The sequence below is a fragment of the Akebia trifoliata genome, chromosome 13 (assembly GCF_017979445.1).
Source record: "Akebia trifoliata isolate Shusen 1 chromosome 13, ASM1797944v1, whole genome shotgun sequence".
Classification (NCBI taxonomy): Eukaryota; Viridiplantae; Streptophyta; class Magnoliopsida; order Ranunculales; family Lardizabalaceae; genus Akebia; species Akebia trifoliata.
This window is the reverse complement of record NC_141387.1, coordinates 11572993-11595743: the sequence shown is the minus strand read 5'-3', so window position 1 is coordinate 11595743 and position 22751 is coordinate 11572993. Positions and strand designations below refer to the sequence as shown.

The following is a 22751-nucleotide window of genomic DNA, read 5'->3' as shown; positions in this document are numbered from 1 at the left end:
AACTCAACACAATTGATGGGCGAACCTAGGCTGAGTTATGTAGAACATGAATTGAGCTTAGGTTGGAAAATCTCAACCTGACCTCAATTAGGGTTGAAGGTTTGAGTAATCCAACTCGACCCAAACCTGATGCTATATACTAACATATAAATATTTATATATTTTTAATTTTGTTATTTATATTTATTTATTCCCTTTTACATATATTTGTAGTAACTAAGGAAAATAAGTGTACATTGTTCTGACCTTTCTTTCTGTTTGGGCATATATACATGTCTATTAATGGTCAATAGGTTTTATTTTTTATGTTTTATTCCTTTTCTAAAATATAAAATTACCTAACTTGAGCTCAACCTGACTTTGGAATATCAAGCTCAGCTTGAGGGTTTTGCTACTTGGGTTGAGCCCAAGTTTACTCTCCAACCCGCACAGGTTGCAGCCCTACTGAATATGACAAAAATCCTAATTCAGTACATTGCTCATTTTAACTCCCAAAACATGAATTTGCCATTTTAATAACCTACAAACTTATGAGTTTGTTACTTTTAACATATACGAATTTGTAGATATACTGGCAAATTCATTTTCATTGCTTATAAAAATGACGAGACAGATTCATTACTTTTAAAAACGATGAATTCACTCGCAATGCATGTTTTTGGAATTAAAATGAACAGTGTACCAAAACTGGAATTTGGATATAAGTTGCACACGTTTTGGGGAAAATCCCATTTACATATGAATTGAGGTGGCGTTAGCAAATGTTTGTGTGACAATGGAATCTCTCAATTAAAAATATTTAAAAAAAAATTACAAGAGTGGATCCAAAAAAGACCAAATCTGCTAAATTCTGTCTTCATCAACCATGCACACCAAACAAAAAGCGCCTGAATCGTGTGAGGGGTTCTGATCATATTCTTGGTCCAATTAAATTTAGGAACCAATATTAGAAGGGCCAAAACTTACTATATTTAATAATAATTCTGGTTATTGTACTGAAACAAAGACCTGTAATTCCAATAATAAATTTTGGTTCAAGTTTGATTTTGATTAATCAAGTAACCATTGTGAGGGATGGCACTTGGTTTCTGCAAGACAGAATACAAGATAGACCAAACGCGTATCAGTAAGAGTTTTAAGTCAAACCACGAATAGGAGAAACCCTGAATTTAATTAAAGATGGAAGAAAACACAGTTAGTAATAGATTGTACACTGAAAACCCCTCGCCATTGGACTGCCTGACATAACTTTCTCTAAAAGGCTACTGAGGATTTGAAATGTGATTCTTGGTTCAAGTGTGACAATTTGAAGGGATAATGAGAAGTTGAAACCAGTTCGTATTTACTTTATATTTGAAATAGGGTCTTAGAGACCCATACCTCGGTTGGTTTGACACATTTCAAGGCACCTTCGAGGTCATGGATTAAATCCAAGTTCGGATTGGGCTGATCTAAATAATTAGGAGATGATCCTCACAAAAAATCAGCCCAATCTGAAACTTCTAACCCCATCAAAAGTGATTTGGCATTGTGGACCGTCGATTTTTTATTAATAATTTGTAAATCACTTTTAATGGATTAAAAATTTCAAATTGGGCTGATTTTTTGTGAGGATCATCTACTCACCTTAGAGATCACCCTCACAAAAAATCAGCTTAATCCAAAACTTTTAAGTCATATAGAACAAATGCGTTAGAGAGCCAACAATTTGTCCTATATGGGTTTAAAGTTTCAGATTGAGCTGATTCTTTGTGAGAATGATCTCCACATCCTAATTTAAACCTTCTAACCCCATCAAAAGTAATTAGAATTGTGGAGCGTCAATTTTTATCAATAATATGTGTTTACTTTTGATGGATTTAAATAAAAGTTTCTGATTGGGCTGATTTTTTGTGATAATCAGCTCAATCCGTAACTTTTAAGCAATGAGACAAAATTAACTCCCTAACATTGACTATTGAACGTCACCCATATATATATATATATATATATATATATGGGGGTCGGGTTCCATGTACACACATATCCACTAGCATATCTACAACGCGTTTGGTTGTAGTGGCTAAAAGTTTTGCATTGAACTGATTTTTGGTGAGGATGATTTCTATGATGAGATCATCCTCACTAAAAATCAGCTCAATCAAAAACTTTAGCCCACCTAAGACAAAACACATTGTACATATACGAGTAGATATGTGTGTACACGGATTCAAATTATATATATATATATATATGGGTCCTGTTTGGCACCCAACAATTTGCCCAATATGTTTTGTCCTACATGGGTTAGAAGTTTTGGAATAAACTGATTTTTGGTGAGGAGATCATCCCCATCAAAAATCAGCTCATTCCAAAACTTCTAACCCCATCACAAATGATTTACAAAAAATAGACGGTCCACGATTTTTCAACTTGTAAACATGGGGTTAGAAGTTTTGGAATGGGCTGATTATTATGAGGATGATCTCCTCATTCCAAAACTTCTAACCCATGTAGGACAAAACATGTTGGGTAAATTGAGATCATCCTCATAAAAAATCAGCCCATCCCAAAACTTCTAACCCATGTAGGACAAAACGTGTTGGGTAAATTGTTGGGCAAAATGTTGAGTGTTGACATTTCCCTATATATATATAGGTCCCGTTCAACACCCTACACTTTACCCTACGTGTTTTGTCCTACATGGGTTAGAAGTTTTGGAATATGCTGATTTTTGGTGAGAAGATCATCCTCACCAAAAATCAACCCATTCTAAAACTTCTAACCCCATAAAAAATGATTTACAAAAAATGGACGGTCCACGATTTTTTAACTTGTAAACACGGGGCTAGAAATTTCGGAATGGGCTGATTTTGGTGAGGAGGATCTTCTAACCATAGAGATCATCCTCACCAAAAATCAGCCAATTCCAAAACTTCTAACCCATGTAGGACAAAACACGTTTGGTAAAGCATAGGGTAAAGTGTAGGGTGTTGAACATTTCCCTATATATATATATATATATATATATGGTCTTGTATTACATACAACGTTGGGAGACAATTTGTCTTTATATGGCTTAAAAGTTTTGGATTGAGATTGGGCTGATTTTTTTATGAGGATTACTAGGGTGAGCAGATTATCCTATAAAAATACTCAACCCAATCCGAAACTTCTAACCCCATCAAAAGTAATTTATAAAATTACAGTTAAAAAATCTACGATTCACAATTCTAAACCACTTTTGATAGGGTTAGAAGTTTCAAAGTGGACTGAATTTTTTAGAGGATGATCATAGAGATCCTCACAAAGTCAGTCCAATCCAAAACTTTCAAGTCATATAGGACAAACGTTGTCTACGAAATGCTATTTCTATATATATACACAGTTTGCCAATGTGTTTCATCTTATATGGGTTATAGATGTTTTGGAATGGGCTGATTTTTTTTAAGGATAATCTCAAACTTCTAACCCCATCAAGAGTGGTCTACAAATTGACAGTCCACACTTCCTCAACTTGTAACCAGAGGTTAGAAGTTTCAAAATGGGCTAATATATATATATATATATATTAGGATCAAGAGCCAACTATTTGGCAAACGTGTTTTATCCAATATGGGTTAGGAATTTCGGAATGTGGCGGATTTTTTGACCAAATGGTTGGCTCTTGATCCTACTCATATATTATATATATGTGGGTAGGGGCGGTTCATGGGACATATGTAAAAACAATGATTTTTGAAAAATATGGGTTAGAGGTTTTGGATTGAGCTGACTTTTTTTGCGAGAATGGTCACTATGATGAGAAGATTATCCTCACAAAAAAATCATCTCAATCTGAAACTTCTAAATCCATCAAAAGTGATTTACAAATTATTGGCAAAAAATCAATGGTCCACATTCTAAATCACTTTTAATGGGGTTAGAAGTTTCAGATTGGACTGATTTGTTTTTTCGGATGATCTTCCCATCATAGAGATCATCCTCACAAAAAATCAGCTCAATCCGAAATTTCTAACCCCTATTTTGAAAATTTATTAATGTTACATGATTTTTACATGTGTCCCTTGATCCGTTTGCTATATATATGGGAACGGATCAAGGGACATGAAAAAACTATTAACATCAATAAAATTTCAAAATAAGGGTTAGAAGTTTCGGATTGAGCTGATTTTTTGTGAGGATGATCTCTATGATGGGAAGATCATCTGGAAAAAAAAAATCAGTCCAATCTAAAATTTCTAACCCCATTAAAAGTGATTTAGAATGTGGACCGTCAATTTTTACTAATAATTTGTAAATCACTTTTGATGGATTTAGAAGTATTAAATTGAGCTGATTTTTTGTGAGGATGATCTTCTCATCATAGTGACCATCCTCGCAAAAAATCAGCTCAATCCAAAACCTCTAACCCATATTTTGAAAAACCATTGTTTTTACGTATGTCCCATGAACTGCCCCCTATATATATATATATATATATATATATATATATATGGGTCGGGTTCAACAGTCAGTTATCTTATATGGGCTAAAAGTTTCGGAATGAGCTGATATTTTGTGCGGGTGATCTTTATGGTGAGAGATCATCCTCACAAAAAATCAGCCCATTTTGAAATCCCATCAAAAGTGGTTCATAAACTGATGGTCCACGACTCTTAAACTTATAAGCTGCGGTTAAAGTTTCAAAATTAGCTGATTTTTTGAGAAGATCTAAATAAAAAAATAAAATCAGCTCATTTAGAAAATTTTAGCTCATGTAGGACAGGACTTTGGCAACCGAACACTATATATATTTGAAAGAGCAATAACAATAGCAGAGAGGAACATATTTAGAACAAGTCAAGGACTCTTTAAAAAAGGAAAACCGAAAATGTCATTTGACGGAGATCATACGAAAAGATGTGAACTTTCTTGACTAGAAGTACGATACATGGTTAGTTAAATGACAAAACAAGATTAGAAGCACAAGGAAAAAAGCTATGAATAAGCCTAAAGAGCAAGGGTATTTGAGCATCCATGTAGATTAAATGAAATGAATGCTTAGTTGAGAAAATGACTATGAAGGTTTGGGGTGAAAAACCAGTGTACGTGAATAAGGGTCAGTAAGGCCAAATTTAGAGAGTCAAATCCAGATTGTGGGATTTGCAAGGTTAGATTGTCATTCAGGATTGGAGTATGGAAGGATATCACTACTATCTTACCAAAATTTCAAAAAAAGATATCTTTCAAGATTGACCACATTTGTTGTAAATAGGGGTACATGGTTGGGGCATAGCGACATGATTTTTTAAAGAAAATAACTTCATTTGTAATGGGGGCGTATCTTCTTTTGGAGAAAGAATTTCAAGGAATTCAGAGGAATATCTTTCAAGGACTTTTTTGTTTAAATTGAATGTTATATGTGATGCTTGAGATTGGTGTAATTATTGCAATTTTCTTTTGTTTTTTTTATTTGGATGGGTGATCTCCTTGACAAAACTCCCCCGTTTTGTTAATGTTATCAGAAAAAGAAAAGATTGAAAAGGGGAATAAAGTCTGCTTTAGGGAGAATAAATGGTGTGGCATGTCTCCCTTGGCAAATGCAGGTTCCTGCTTTGTATTTTATCATATAATAAAAACTACTTGTTGAAATAAAACACTATTTTCTTAGTTGTTCTCACATTTGATTTGTCAACTATGGTTGACTACGGTCTGTGTAATCAGCTATTTAAAGCCTAATTAGGGTAAAGTAATTACACAATTAAAACTTCTTCTCTCTCTCTCAACTTGGTATCAACCCCCCCCCCCCCCCCCCCCTCACCCACCTTGCTACAACTCCAAAACCTCGCCTTCAATTATTTTAGTGCTCCACACCCTAATTGCATCATGTGATAGGGTCTTGTAACCACCCTAAAGGGCTGCATTCACAACAGACTTGCTGTTTGATGGTTGCAACAACAAGAAGCTGCTGTTCGAGAATTTTTGGGGCACGTGACAGCCACTAAACCCCTGTTTGAGGTTTACAACAATTGCAAAACTGCTCCTTAGTGCCCTACAATTGAGTTGATGGCTGTTCGTGTCACCTATAAGAGTGTTTGATCACCTTCCACACCTCTTCCAATCGGTATTGCCAGTTTTAGGGTGCTGCGATCAATTTCTCCTTGTGAATCTTCTCATTTTCTTATTTAAACTCTCCTCCACCCAAAACACATCAATTTTTTGATGGCCTCCAGGACATCTTCTTCCTCGGTCACCAATCATAGTGATGAATTGGGTGGTATTCCCTCTCATTCGACCGTTTTCAAGCATCTAAATTATCACCTTGAAATTAGATGGTCACAATTATTTACTTTAGGCATGATCGGCTGAGATGTTTATTGGTACAAAAGGAAAGATCGGTCACCTAACAATGGCGGACAAACAACCTGCACCAACTGATACTTTTTACCCCCAATGATTTGTGAATGATTTTATGGTTTGTTCTTTGCTAGTTACAACAATGCAACCACATTGCGGTTGGTTTTATGTTCTCCAAGACCGCAAAACAAATTTGGGATTTCGCAAAAAGCATCTACTCTCAACGTCAAAACAATGTTTAGATCCTCAACTTAGAGAGTGAGATTTCCCGCTTTGCGCAAGGTGACTCTTTAGTCACCACATATATATCACAACTACATGCTCAATGGGAAGAATTAACCTTTTATTGCTATTCCTATGTTTGGAAGGACCTTTTTTATGAAGGATTATATATGTCGATTCTAGATAAGAATCGAGTTTTCCAGTTTCTAGCTAATTTTCGGAATGAGTTTGACTATACGAGAGATCATTTATTGGGTATGGATAATTTTTCGTCCCTACAGACTACGTGCTCTTATGTCTTAACGGATGAGAGTCATCGCACAGCTGTACTACCTCACTCTTCTAGAGACCACTCTACTATGCTTGCTTGCACGCTCTCTCCACAGCCTCCTAGTAGATCTCTACCTACATGCCAACTACCTAAGTGCGATCATTATGGAAAGTTGGGTCATGTAAAAGCCCACTGCTATGTACTTCATGATCGGCCTAATCAACAATATCAATAGTCTCACCGATCTTCAACTCATGCAGTCTCTCAGTCGACTACTGATCATGCATCTCCTTCAGTTACCTTTTCTTGAAATTCGATACCTATGTCCCAGGTTGAATTTGACAAGTTCTGACAATTTTTCAATCAGATGGAGACTTCATATCAACCGGTCTCTACTTTCGCTCATTTAGGTACCTTTGCATCTGCACATAATGTTTCCACCACATCCTCACCATAGATTATTGATTATGGCGCCTCAGATAACATGACCAATATGTCCTCCCTGTTCAAAACCTATAGTGTTTGTTCTGATTATCGCAAGATTCACCTTACTGATGATTTTTTGCCTTTTATAGCTAGTCAAGGTTATTTTTCTGTTACACATTTATCCTTAACTAATACATTGCATGTTCCTCAACTTACTATTAATCTTATCTTTGTTAGTAGCATTACCAAACATTTGAATTGTAACTTTTTTTCCCTCTCACTATGTCTTTCAGGATCTGGAATTGAAGATGACGATTGGCACTGGACGTGAAGTGAATGGCTTATATCTCTTGAACACACCTGTGTCACCTAACTCTTATACTATTTCTCAGTTTAGTAATAGTAATCAATCTAATAAGGCCCTTGTGATGCGTTGGCACTTACATTAAGGCCATATTTCCTTTAGATATTTGAAACACATGTTCGCTGCTTTATTTAATAATATAAATTTGATTGATTTTTCTTGTGAAACTTGTCAGTTAGCTAAACATATTCGTTCTCATTAACCTATTAATGTGAATACTACTGTACCTGCTCCTCTCGACTTAATTCACTTTGATGTGTAGGGCTCCTTCCCCGTCACATACATTCTTGGTTTTCGCTATTTTGTTTTGTTTATCGATGATCATAGTCGTACCACTCGGGTTTATCTTATGAAACATAAGAGTTAAGTTTATGGGATTTTCAAGCAATTTCTTGTTATGGTTCATACTTAGTTTGGTCGTACTGTCAAGACTTCCCGTTTTGATCATGCTACCGAGTACACTTACAGTGAAGTCTTGAAGATTTATTTAGAGTCTGACAATGAGCATCAAATGTCCAATATTAAGACTCCTCAGCAGAATGGCCGATCAGAAAGAAAAAATCACCATATTTTGGAGTTAGCTCGTGTCATTTCTATTGACATGAACGTGTTACAATCCTATTAGGCCGATGCAATTCTTATTACGGTTAACATTATCAATCAGACACCCTCTCGGGTTCTTTAGTTTGCCACTTCCCCCTCTCAACTTCATCCAGATTGTCTTTTGTTTCCACTTCCTCCTCGTGTATTTGGGTGCGTTTGTTTTGTTCAAATTCTTGATTAAACTTGTACTAAACTTGATCCTAAAGCCGTCAAATGTATTTTTTGGGTTATTCTTCTATCCAGAATGAATACTGATGTTATCTTCCCTTTCAACGGCATTTCATTTCTTGGGATGTCTCTTTCTTTGAGCATACCTCATTCTACATTGAGTCAGTCTAAGTAATTTCCTCTAGATTCTCCTAATGATGACCCCTTTTTCTTTATTACTTCCTCTTCCCATGCTTATTCCTCCTCCTCCCTTGTAGGCACACGATACTACCGTCACTTCTATGCCAGACCAATTCACTCTCTAACATCCAATTCCGCCTCCTATTGACCCTTGTGATGATCAGCCTATTGCCACTCGTAAGGGGAAGCACACTTATACCTATCCTATTTCTAAATATGTATCTGATTTCGCACTCACCCTCCTATTAGAATTTTCTTTCTTTTATTTTTGTTGTTTCTCTTCCTAATATTGTTGCAGATGTTATTGCACATCTTGAATGGCGAACAACTATGATTGATGAATTGAATACTCTTGAAAACTCTTGGGAATTTATTCCTCTTCCACTTGGAAGGAAGACTGTGAGATGTCGTTGGATATTCACCATTAAACATAATTCTGATGGTTCTATTGCTCGGTATAAAGCCTGTCTGGTGGCCAAAGGATATGCTCAAACTTATGAGATTGATTACCAGGAAACATTTGCTCCTATTGTCAAAATGACCACCATTCATGTTCTCTTTTCTATTGCTACTATCTAAGGGTAGTCCCTCGTTCAGATAGATGTCAAAAACGCATTTCTTAATAGTGATCTTCAGGAAGAAGTCTATATGGTCCAACTTCCTGATTTTCTTGCATCTGCTTCTTCTGGACATGTCTGTCACCTTCGTCGTTCTCTCGATGGACTGAAGCAATCTCCTCGCGCATGGTTTAAGCGTTTTACTAAAGTAATGCATCAATTTGAGTTCCATCAAAGTTCTGTTGATCATATCCTTTTCCTTCGTCACTCCCAAGGTAAAATCGTCGCTCTAATTGTTTATGTGGATGATATTGTCCTTACTGAAGATGATTGTGATGACATTATCATGATAAAGTCTTACTTAGGACGTCAATTTGAGATTAAAGACCTTGGGCATCTTTGTTATTTTTTTGGCATTGAGATTGCATGGTCCCATTCTAGTTTATTTATCTCTCAGTGTAAATATGTTCTTGATTTACTACGTGACTCCGGTCAGCTTGGTTCTCGTCCAGCCGATACTCCTATTGAGCAGAATCACAGGTTGGCTGATTCTGAGGAAGAGTGTTTGTCTAATATTGGCTAGTATTAGTATCTTGTAGAAAAATTGATCTATTTGTCTATGACTTGTCCTGATATTGCCTATACTGTTAGTTCTATAAGTCAGTTTATGCACTCCCCTCGCACATCTCACCTTACTATTGTCTATCGCATTCTTAGATATCTCAAGGGATATCCTGGTCGAGGTATTTTCTTCAGTAATTATGGTCATCTTCGCATTGAGACATGGACAGATGTAGATTATACTGGTTCAATGATTGATAAATGGTCCACTTCTGGATACTATACTAAAGTTGGTGGCAAATTAGTAACTTAACGTAGTAAGAAGCAAGATGTGGTTTCTCGATCCAGTGCTGAGTCAAAATACAGAGCTATGACACTTGGAGTGTGTGTTCTTGTGGCTCAAAACCTTGCTAACTGATTTATGTCTTCCCGTGATAACCCTTTTTTCACTATATTATGATAATAAATCAGCTATTAACATAGTAACAAATCCAGTCCCTTATGATAGAATGAAACATATCGAGTTGATCAACATTTCATTAGAGAAAAGATTGTTTCTGGGTAGGTTTGTACTTTTTTGTTCCTATATCTCAACAACTTGCCGATATTCTTACCAAGGTGTTAGCAAAATCGCATTTGAAGGTATCTTGTCCTAGTTGGGTGTTGCCGATATCCACGCATCAACTTGAGGGGGAGTGTTGAAATAAAACACTATTTTATTAATTGTTTATGTTGCCACTAATCACATTTGATTTGTCAACTATGATTAACTACAATATGTGTAATCATCCATTTAAAGACTAATTAGGGCTAAGTAATTAATCAATTAAAACCTCTCTCTCTCTTTCAACTCTACTACCTATTGAAAAATTCATGATGCAATCCAGAGATAAGATAACATTAGATTTCAGTTTTAGAAGACTCTTTGATGCTCAAGAACCCTTGTAATTGGATTCACTGGTTAAATGTCAAATATTACCAAATCACCAGTGTTTTTGTCTAATCTTTCAATAAATCCCTTATGCAGGTTCCAAGTTAGTTGAAATTTCCAATGTCATGGGTAACTTTCTACATCCAGTCCGTTTTCTAGAATATTTCTTTTAGTGGATGATATCATGGCTCATGGCATTAGTTCAGTCAGCTTTTATTCCATGTGAAGGTTGTATGGGGAGTCATCAATCTAATTCATTGCAATGTTACTTGTTTTGTGTGGTCTCATTTCTTCTCTTTGTTACTTTGGATGTCTGCCCTTTTCGATTTGTTCTTTGCTTGAAAGTTGTCAATCACAGGCATCTCAAGGGAGAGAGGAGGATGTGCCATCAAATTTGTTTTCCTGTCAATCGGGGTCTTAGGAAGAAGAATAGACGAAATTTTTTTATGGGAAGGAGCAATCAGTTCAGCCTTTTTTTGTTGTGTGTGTGTGTGTGTGCAAGCTGATTGAGGAATTTAGGAATGTGTTCTTTGAAGATCTATTATTCAGATGGGAATCACCATGCAAGCCCGAGGGCTTGACAATTATAGCACGGTACTAAGATGGTCAGATCATTTATTTTAACATCAATACATCTATACCTTTTTTTAAAATAAAATAAACCAATCCAATAACTAGGATGAGGAGCAGATAATAACAGTAAAGATTTTTATTAAAGCGTGCATCTATTTGTATAATTGTGTGCCAACATGATCGAACCTAACTGGGTAACTAACAACATGCATTCTTCCCACCTTTAAGAATTTGATCATATAAAGAAACAGACAATAATTTAGCCTGTACACTTACCTGAGGTATTTACAAGAGAACTTGAAATACATTTGTCATCCATCCAAAGTGACCAACGTATTACGATCAAGAAAAACAGCTCATCAGATAGAATGAAAACTTTAGCACCGAACTGAACCCCGAAGTAGAAATCGAGCTTTCCTACACACCCTGGTCTGATAATCTTCCCAGGGAGGTATAAGAGATCATAACCTGAAAACAGACCATATCTTAAATACTTGAGAGCCAATTCATTGAACTAACATTGTAAGGCATAACCAAATTTCACTTTGTTCATCCAATATATGACGTGACAGTAACAGCATCTCAATAGTGAAAATTGTATGAAGTTAATGAAAAAAATTAAATGAATGGTAAGAGTAAATACCTCGTGGAGTTGACATTAGTCCAGCATAATGAGATAAGCAGTGAATTGGGCACCAGAGCATGAGACATCCCCTGGAAGTACCGGGAATTTTAATGTAAGATATACATGTGAACATAATGAAGATAGATTATGCATCCAATCTAATTGTTCTGTCAATCAAAATTCCAAACCATACATGAGAATAAGTTTCTGTTATTGCTAAAACAAATGGAGAAAAAAGTCAATTTGCTTACATAAGCGAACAGATATGTATAGAAATGAGCCAATATCCAATGTGTATACCTCACCCAAGGATCAGAATCAATATCCAATATCAAAGCAGGAATGTTAAACATGTGAGCACTAAATTTGAGAGGTCCAAAGTCTCTAGAGTACAAGCTCACATGTACGTGAGTGTGGATCATATTATCTCTTTTGTAATTTTTTGATTCTTGATAAAGGGGTTTTCTTGTATTTCTACTCCAACTAGTGCTGTCACATCTCTTACAATGTCCAAACAATTCTTGACTGACATTATTACTCATTAGCAACAAATTTTGATTTTTTACTAGTAAATCTTTATGGTTCAATCCATAAAGATAGTGGTGGGGATGTCAAAGAATTTGTATTAGGTGGCTAAATTTAAGATGGGCTTTTAGTGTATTATGTCACTTACAGGTCAAATTAAAAGAACTTTTTTTACAGTACAACAATAAGACTAACTATAATTTATAGACCTGCATCTACAATAGTTAATAAGCATGTCCATAAAATGAGTAGCAGAGATAGGGCTGTTGAGATGAATGAGTGGTTAAACCTATGTAACCAGATTCGTTCTTACTAGACCAAACTGCGAACGAGTATGAAGGAACCAGTTTGAGAAACCATTTGCACCAGGTTTGTGGAATATACCAAACCCAAGCTAACCAATTTGCAAACCAACCATTACAGTCGTTAGAACTTCTTAACATTGTAGATGCACTTGTTACTTACATATGATTATATATCTTCACAAGCAAACCAAAGTAGAGAACCAAAAATTGATTTGTCTCTGACTACCCCCAAGAACTGGGCTTGTTCTAGAGTGGTGAATTGCAAACCCAAATTTTAACTGAGCAAACGATGGACTAGATAGCATAGGGTTAAGCAATAAAGTAAAAAATAAATGAGTACGCTTGAGGGAATCTTAGGAAAATCTCAATAAAATATAAAATAAGGAAAGTCGACAAAGAGGTTTAGGTATATACAATGAAGATTAATGGAGGCGTCAATTATGAGCATTTTGGTGCAAGTTGAAGAAGGCAAGAGGACATAATGGTCTTGCTACCAAAATCCACTGAGATTCAGCTTCATGTCCCTCAGATTCGTCCCTTTTAATTATAAAAGAAAAAAAAAAAGGCAAGAGGAAGGAGAAACTAGTATGGATTGAAGTAGAAATAAGCTATCCAACGAAATGTTTGATGGAAGATACAATTGAATGGTGAAAAAAGATTCATCTTAGAAACCCCAATTGTCAAGCAACGCGTAGATGATGAGTTGAAGGTCTCGATTGACGTGGTATCTTCTTCATGCAGCAATAATAGATGTAGACGATGTAAAGTCTGTTGTATCCGCGGTAAGTGGTCTGTGATTGTAAATAGGGTTGTCAGCCTTGGAGGGAGCACATGAAACATAAATTTAATTTCACAAGGAACTAATGGCTTTCCAAGTAGTACTTTGAAATTGAATAATTTTTGGGGAATTCTTTCGTTATTTTAGTTCCTGAGGTTTCTTTAAAGAGAATTTTGGTTGGTTTCTTTTCTACAAACTTTGGATGTTTCTTCGCTCTAGAGATCCTTGGGGTTGGTCAATTTTCAAGAAAAAAAACTGGGAAAAATGGCCTTTTATATTTTCATGTGGCCAATCCATTTAAACCTCACTTTAAAAGGGTCACACAAAGTCTTAAGACGATAGTTGGCCTAGATATGTCATTGGGTAAATACGAATACTGGATCTCAATATACCCACCAATTTCTCCAAGTTGTCATAACTCGGTTTAAGCTGAATTGACGCTCAAACTAGATATCATCTCATAGCAACAAATGATCCCTCAAGTACTTGAGAGTGAGAAATGTCTAATACTAAACAAAGGTATTACCTGCAAATTGAACCTAATAAATCCAAGTATTAACGTCCCCTTCGAAAATGAACAAGGGCCAATGTCAACAATTGGTGATGCCATTATCCCCAAAGCTTCTCTTAAAATTACAAAGATGAACAGAAAGAGGGGATTTCATTTTTCTCAACCCCTAGAAACTCCTGAATTTGGAGAGATATTTACCATAAATAAAAAGGAAGCAGAACTAACACAATCTTTGAAAATCCACATGACCCATTTCAAGCAAAAGCCCATCCTCCCAAGTAAGAATAACAAGGTCATTAGCTTCTCCATAGGAATTTAGCACATTATCTCTGAATCCCATACTGAACCCTTGAACCACTGCACTCATTAATGTAGAACCCAATCTAGAACGTGTCCAACTCTTAACAAAATCCACCAAGACAAATGAAATCATTGAAGGGAGCACAGAGCAAATTTTGGTACCAAGCTTGACAATGAATGATCTTATACATGCTCCCCACCAACTAATGGTTTAAAATCTACACGCCAATATGTTTCCTCTTTGGAATCAAGGAAATGAAGATGCTATTTTAGAACAATAGTTAAGGTCAACATCTACTTGGAAGTCTAACACCATCTCCATAAACTCGTCGCCAATAGTAGGAAGATGACTCAAGAGTATAACATAGAATATAACTCAACCATCTCCATGGATTTTTTTCCTTTAGAGCTTTAAGTTGTTTATGAAACATGTATCTAGGCATTCACTTTTTCTTTTCTTTTCCTTTCTTTTCTTTTCTTTTTTTCATTTTTTACAAGAATATCAAGGCATTCCCTCAAAAGAGAATGAATTTCATAACTCCACATCCTTCAATGTTGTGGATTTGAAGTCACATTCTCAACTGAAAGGGAGAAGGAAGGAGAGAAATACACCCCTAGTCAAAAAGGAAAAAGCACATGGTTTGATGTCAGTCTAGGAATTGGTATATGAGAAACATTGAAGAAATATTTCTCTCGGTTTCTAGATATATGAAATCAATCCAGCCTTCAAATAATAATGTTTTCTACGATATTTTACCAAATGAACATTGCTACTTCCAACTAAAGATCCTTGAGAAGATTTCTATTAGCAAATTCCCAAAAGTCTTTCACGCTTACACACCTAGATATGTTGTTTTTTAGCATTAGAAGACACAAAAATGTTGAAATCCTACCAATGCACCAAACGAAGTCCCATAACCCACCACATCATCCAGCTCTTCCCAAAATCGAGTATGAAAATTCCCATTTTGAAATCTTACCAATGCATCAAATAAGTCCCATAACCCACCACATCATCCAGCTTCTTTCCAAAACTAAGAATGAAAATTCCCATTAGTGGGGATGAGCACACTATTGAGGACTCATTAGAATTGTTACCCTACATAACTGCAAAAAACCATTATGGAAAAGGCCCCAACTAAAATTTTGTAGTTCAACAGTCTTATTCTCAAAGAATGAGGATAATGCATGTTGTACCCAAACCCAAGAAGTCATTCAACCTGTAATCTCTATTACCCCATGGATTACTATCGATATGATCCTCCAATTTTTCGAGGCATGACAATGTGGCTCCTCAACTTACAATCAAGCTTTTAACCACCACATTTCCATCTTAATTATCTAATACCCTAACATTCCAACACAAAATTAGAGTTTCATCGATTGACAGTAATCTTCCTCTTAACTTCAATGGCTACATTCAACAAACTCCCCATCAAAGTTCAGTCGACAAACCAACCCATGTTTCCCTCCAGAAAGCCTTGGCAACCTAGTCCTAGAGTAGAAACAGTACCTGCTCCCTTATCGCTTACTTCCACCAATGCATAGGACATACATCTGTCCCAACATGTCCACTACACTACTAGCTCAATGAGACCTTACGAAAAAATATTATGGATTGTCTCTCAGCCTCTGGCTTCCCTCTTGGAGTGCATTGCAGTTCCAAATCACGAATAGGCTCTATGAACCCACTATCTCCTTGTCTCTGTCGCAAAACCAATTTCCCCAACACCACTAATAGAAGGGCCTAAACTAGTGAGATCACTGCTTGACATTGAATACAAGAAAGCTTCATCAACTTAACTCTGCCTAATCCAATGGAAGATCAGAATTTAGATTTGAGAGGTCAAGTTTGGCAAAATTCTAAATCTAAGATCATCTGCATAGCCCCTAAGGAAAGTCTACTATGTCTTGTGTAGTGGACATGTTGGGACAGATGTATGTCCTATGCATTGGTGGAGATAAGCGATGTTGGACATGTTGGAAACTAAGGAATAGAAAAAATTTCCGGTGGAGCAGTGAAATACACAAAGATTAGAAAAAACACTAACAGCAAAAGAACTGTTGCTAGGCCAACACTAACGTCAAGAGACGAAAGCCAGGGGAGCCTCCCAACTCAAAATTTGAATAAAGGATCATAAACATTGGTCTATTAAAATATGAAGAAAAAAATAGAAAAATTGATATTTATGTCGACAACTCTTACCAAAGAAATCCACCATTAATTTCCACTTAAAATGTGCTAAAAAACCAATCCAAGGTAATTAAGAAACCCAATCAACACATCATAAATAGTGATCAAAAGGCGTGAACCTTGCAATGTGTTCTACAATTGCAGTAAGAATTCTGAGGACTGACAATCCCAATCTACTAGACTCAGACAACAATCGTTAGTCAATCAATGATAAGTTAAGGAACAAGAAGTATGAAGTATGTAGGATATGACCAGCCTATTGAGTTTAGTCTCACATCGGACACTCATTGCCTTGTCTCTCTCCTTATAAGCTCATTGCCAATTGGTTTTGAGTTGTACCCCCAAATTTGTCACAGCCTTGGTCCTAGACCCGGGGGGGGGGGGGGGTGCAAATCTAGAAAATTCAATACTGGGGAGAGATCGGAGAACTCCAATGAAGGGGATGTAAGCGATTTCAAGAAATTGGGGCTCTTAATAGTAACCCTATGCCAATGTGAAAAAGGGTAAGGAGAGAGACTAAATCGACCTGTAGTTTGATTTCGATATACAATTTGATGGCCTTAGATCGAATCTGGAGCCTAGAAAAAATCTAGGGAGCAAGATTAGAGAAGCCGATGTTAAATTTGGGAGTCCTATCCAGAGGGCCCAAGTTTAGGAAGACAGGATTGACCACAATTAACAAAAAGAGTGACAGGGAATTCAATCAAGCGTGTTGTTTGGGACGTCGGTCATCTAGGGCATAGTCAACGAGCGACCTTCATTAAGTAGTACTTAAGGAAGACAACGTACGATTAGGATAGGTATGTTGCCTTCCCTTGCTCTCAATTATCAGCAAATCTCTGGCAGTATTCTGCCCAATATCATGATGGAAAAGAAGTTCATATTTCCTTCTCAAATCTAGAAGATAATCTCATCTGGTTTTTAAAGTAATCCATAACACGATTGCTATGTCCAATTATAAATTTGGTATGGTAATCATTCATCTTTTCACCAACCTTTCCATGCTTTGGTTTCTATTTTTGTATCTCTGTATATTTTAAAATGCAGAAGAAATGCAGAATAAAAGGTCAAACAATCAAGTGATTTACTCTAGTCAATCACAAGCTAATTTCTCTCTTAGTACCAGGAAAGTATCCAGAGTGGATTTCCTATCATAAGTTCATGCAGCTACAATTTCTTCTTCCGAAAAAAAAAAAAAAAAATCAAACAAAAAATACTTAGCGGATCTAGCTTAAATAAAAAGAAAAACCATCAAACAATTTATCAACTACAAACTAAATGGAATTTAGGCAAAGAATAAAAAACTGAGAAATGACACCTCATTTCTTTTTTCTTTTCATTTTTTTATTTTTGGATAATAATGATACAACTCATCTTTTATGCAATTCAGATGACAACAATATAGACTTCTACTCAAGATAAACCAAACAATCTTCAAGACAGCCAAAACGAAATACTAATCCAAGGGCCGTGCTAAGACAGAAACGCTACTCTCTGATCATGAACCAGTGCCTTAATTTAGAACGAGGTCATTTACAATCAGCATTGGTAAGATGACACTAGCAACAAATTATCTACAGATTCGAGGTGTAATAACAGATCCAAAGAGATCGTTGACAAGCACTGAAGCAAGCATAGAAGAACTATAAGTGGGATGCAATTTAAGTAATACAATACAAGAGGTTTAGATAGCTAGACACTTACTTGACCATAACACCCATTCTGAGGCTTCACTGATGAATCTGTCTTGTCAAACCAGCAGCCATTCTCAATGCAATCAATAAGATGCACTATTGCACTTGTTACTTGTTGCTGTACTTCTAGAAGGACGTGACTTGAACATTCATATTGTCCTAATAAACCTCCCCCTCATCACCCCCACAACCCCACAAAATAATCCAGAAAGGAACCTAAACAAAACATAAGGATAAAAAAGGCTCACTCAAGCCAGTAAAACTAAAATTAGCTGTTACATCCATTTGGTTATCTTTACTATTTGACAATCTAAACATATGGAATGAGCTTAACCAGAAGCTAACAACTGCCTATGCCTTAATCTAATTAGCTTGACACTTAAAACTAGAGACAGATGACAGCTTTCTACACCGTAATCTAGTGAGTTGGCATTCAAAAACTAATAACAGGTTGCCAATACATGCCAATAATTGTAACTACTGGGCCCTTTACTGACAGTTGCTTGCAAGAGCAACAAAATATAACTAAAGACAGCTGCATCATATTAGGATCAATGGAATGCAAAACCCTTAGACAACCAAATTTACCTCTAAAACAGACAGACATAAGGTGAAGGTATAGTGATAGCTCAGTTTAACTGTTGAAACTGAACTAAAGTCAACAAAAGCAGCCACTAGAGTAATTCAAGCAACTGACCAAAGATCCGAATAAGAGCAATTAAATAGGTAAATCAAGAGAGTTTAAAAAATGGAATTGAAATGTAATCTGACCACTAGACATTGACTGCCATGATAGTACAAAAGGAAGAAGTAACTTCAATAATAACATAGCAAAATTACCAAGCTCATTTGATAGCCCATACCCATAGCAATACTCTTCATAAATGATGCTGCACTGCTTCCCCGAGAGAATGATAACTTGATAAGTACAAAACTTGGAAGACATGCAACACAGAAGCAGAGGTTCAACAGGTTGGAAGCACATAGTGTGCATGTCAGTTTGGTATACGGATGCATACACATACTTCTGCATGCATGCATGCAAACACAAAAGGAAACAAGGTGGTGGAACGACGAGGTTCAGAAAATCATCAAAGGAAAATGATATATTAAAATTCTTGAGAAATTACAAGAAACAAAAATTGTAATAATTAATTACTTATTAAAAAAATTTAAAAGATATAAAATGCTAAAATAAATAAAAATAGAAGAAGCAGCCAAAATAGTAGTTAGTGAAGCTAACAGAGGCGCATGATGAGTGTGTGTGTATATGTAGGGGACTAGAACAGGTGAGAAAAAGTAGAACCTAGACAGCATACGGGATGCCACTTTGGTAATGACACAGAGATGAATGGCTAGAAAAAAAATGAGTGATCAAGAAACCCCCTGAAGCAACCATTATCATTACCTGGGTTCTATTATCCATCATAATGGAGAGAATGTGAGGATATTGCATATAAAAATTAGAAATGAAGGGATAATGTCAAACTGTGCTTATGAAACATTTCGAGAACGAAACGCCACATCAAATTGAAAAAAAAATTATAAGATGGCAGTATGACTTGTTGTGCTTTATGCAGCCAAAAGTTGGGTAACCAACAAACATGTTCATAAATTTAGCATAACATAGCAAAGACAAGAAGGCTGAGATGGATGAGTGAAAAGAATAAGAAAAGTAAATAAGAAATGATCAAGTTCATGAAAAAGATAGAATAGCCCAAATAGGCGATAAACTAAGGGAAAGTCGATTGAGATTGATAACAGCTCCAGTTAAAAGAAAAGTGCCCACTGAGGAGCAAAAGGAAGACTAAAGCAGACTTGAACTGAGATCATGAAATCTGATATGAACAGCATGTAATTAACAGAAGACATGGCTTTAGAAAGATTATAATGGAGGAACAAGATCCATTTAGGTAGCTCCATATTTTAGGGATAAGGCATTGACCATGACAATCATAACATATAGAATACAAATAGAGATTCTTATTAATATAATATACAGATAAAGTCATAAGTAAAATTAATATATATTCTTAAAATATAAATATTTCAAAGAAAAGCAAGATAAATATATCTAGTTTCACACTTTAACAGTCTTTGGCACTTAGATATAATAATGGACCAAATCCATGGTCCCCGCATATTCTCAGCAAGGATATTTTCTATGCACACATTTGAAAGAACAGTAAGATATCTAATAATAAACAAATATATATAATTATAAATTCTCATTTCACATTTATATTTTTAAGAAGTTGACTCTTGTGCTTGAACTTTACTCTCATAGTTCCCATATTTTATGCCAACCATGCATCCTTTTGCAAAGGAATTGTGTAGATAGGCATCATGGTGTTAAAAAGCAACTGAGTTTATGTAGAATATTGAAGAGTGACATAAAATTCGCATGTTGGAGAGTATGAAATAAAATTTGCATAGCGGAAGCCTTATTTTTGGAAGTCATGTTTCTTATGTGTATGATCCTAGGGAAATAGCATATACATGTATTTCTTATTGTTTTCACATTTCATAATATGTATATGGATGAAATAGCATATAATATTTAAGGTGATCGATTCAATAAAATCAAGAACTATAAAACAATAATGAAAACATTCCATCATGGAGAGATCCTTGCCTTATCTACGAAGCTAATATCTGAAATAGAAACCGAAAAAAATAAAAAGAAGAAGAAGATAATAGTATGGGCTTTAATCTAGCATTTTAAGTGTGGCTGTTGGATAAAATCACAATTCCATCAAGGGAGGCATGGATCTATCACAACAGGAGCACAAACAAGGCAAACTCCATCCCTTTGAGCATAAATTTGAGAATTGGAATTTGGAAGCAACAGTGAGCTCTACGTAGAAGAATCTGACTACACAAGTGATGCAAGATGAAGAGGGAATAAGATGAATATGGGGGTTTTGGGAATCTGGTTTGGGATTTAGGCTAAGGATTTGTGCTACGATAGGATTACCCAAAGGGTTTAGGATGGAACCAATAAGGGTTTCGTTGTGGGGTTTAAACATAGCATTTTGCAATTATGTTTAAGAGTTTAGGATTATATGGTAAAGGAAATGGTTAAAGGTTAAAATTTGTAGGTTAAGGATTGAGAAAAAAGGGTTTGAACAATCAAGAATTCAAGAGTTCTTGAATTCAAGAAAATCAAGAACAAGGAAATTAAAAGAAATCAAGAAAAGAGAAAGAACATTAAAGAGAGAAAAAACATGAAAGATTTAACTTGGAGTCACCCCAGTGATTTTCATGGTAACACCAAGTTGAATGGACAAACTTTCAAACAAGAAACCAGAAGATTCTATAAATTTTATACCGATAGCACTCACAAAATAGCATAAAAATGTGTTTAAATACTAAAGCAAAAGCCTAAAGGGAAGGACCTAAACTACCCTTAACTTAAAGATAAATTACAAAAATTCTCTAATTTTCATAACTTTATCCCTTCTAAATTTTCAACCTCATTAAACTTAATAAAAAGACGTACTAAAGTTACCAAACTACCCTCAAACATCTATACTATGACCATGGACTAATAAAGCATGAAAATAAGCTCAAAAACATAAAAATAAATCCAAAATAAAAGCCTAAAAAACTCTAATCTTCAAACTTTTATTCGCTCATCAACAAGATACTAATAGCCTTGTAAGTCTCAGTTGGACTTAATGAACCCAGTGAGTAATTGGACAGGTAACAGGGTAGATAAATAAGTGCTTGAGTGAAAGCACCGAATTAAATCTTATAAAGAAAAAGATGAACCAACTACTTCGCAAACCGTCAGGTTTAAAACATATGCTAAAACTAATGGATGGGAAAGCAGGTCAAAACAATGAACTTACAAGGATGCCAACAAGGACCTTAAAAAGGATTATACAAGAGATCTCAAATTAAATATTGGAAGAACCAATGACTCGGAAGAATAAGAACACTGAATAGACTAAAAACGATTTCTAGGAAGGTTATTAATAAGCATCCAAATGTCCACACTTCGGATGCTGCATTGCTGGTCTCAGGATTGGAAGGGCAGTTATGCTAGGTTGACAAACAAACAAACCCTCATCAATCTACTTCACATGCAACCTCATGATCCTAACGTGTTTCAAAGCAAAAAACCATTAGTTTCCACGACAAATTTTCAAAACCTGTGCCGTGTTGTGCCCAGAGAACTAAAGAAAATCTCATTCTAATAAGTAAAGCTCTTAAATATGCAAGCCAATAGGCACTTCATCTGGTTGCAGGAGTAAATCAAAATAGTAGAATATAACCACGTTTCCTACTATTAAAACTTCAAAGGGAATCCTTGGCGCTATATTTTCTGCCAATGTGAATAGACAAAAGTACTAAAACTCATTAGATAAAAAACAATGGATTACTTGATGCCAAAAACTGCAAAGGGAGAAGCAATATCTGCTCTTTGGATAACAAACAAAAAGGTAAGCACAATTAATGTCTGAGGTAAAAATTAGATAGAAAATATCAAGAATTCACAGTTGAATCCCATTTAACAATAGAGCAGCCAAGATGCAAACTTCAGAATTAGAACATCTCAAACATTAGCAATAGCTGCTCTTTGGATAACAAACAGAACGGTAAGCACGATTAATGTCTGATGTAAAATTTAAATAGAAAA

The 22751-nt window shown here is 35.6% G+C and overlaps 1 protein-coding gene across 2 annotated transcripts; it reads right to left on the bottom strand.

Moving 5' to 3' along the window:
• Positions 1-937: 937 nt before the first annotated feature.
• Positions 938-18963, bottom strand: LOC147387852 (uncharacterized). Of its 2 annotated transcripts, XM_086420046.1 has the most exons (4): positions 18117-18963; positions 11818-11888; positions 11451-11642; positions 938-1088 (listed from the first exon to the last, which is right to left on the bottom strand). In XM_086420046.1, exons 1-4 carry the CDS (start codon positions 18131-18133, stop codon positions 1051-1053), a joined length of 318 nt encoding a protein of 105 aa, XP_086276172.1. In that variant the 5' UTR covers positions 18134-18963; the 3' UTR covers positions 938-1050. The 2 variants fall into 2 exon arrangements, with proteins under 2 accessions (XP_086276172.1, XP_086276173.1); XM_086420047.1 differs by lacking the exon at positions 938-1088 and having other exon boundaries at positions 11295-11642.
• Between the last annotated feature and the right edge of the window lie 3788 nt (positions 18964-22751).

Coding starts and splice junctions, on each gene's coding strand:
- LOC147387852 (XM_086420046.1), bottom strand. Junction 11,643..11,817: donor ACTAATGTCAACTCCACGAG/GTATTTACTCTT, acceptor GTCTGTTTTCAG/GTTATGATCTCTTATACCTC. Junction 1,089..11,450: donor TTCTCTTGTAAATACCTCAG/GTAAGTGTACAG, acceptor TCTGTCTTGCAG/AAACCAAGTGCCATCCCTCA.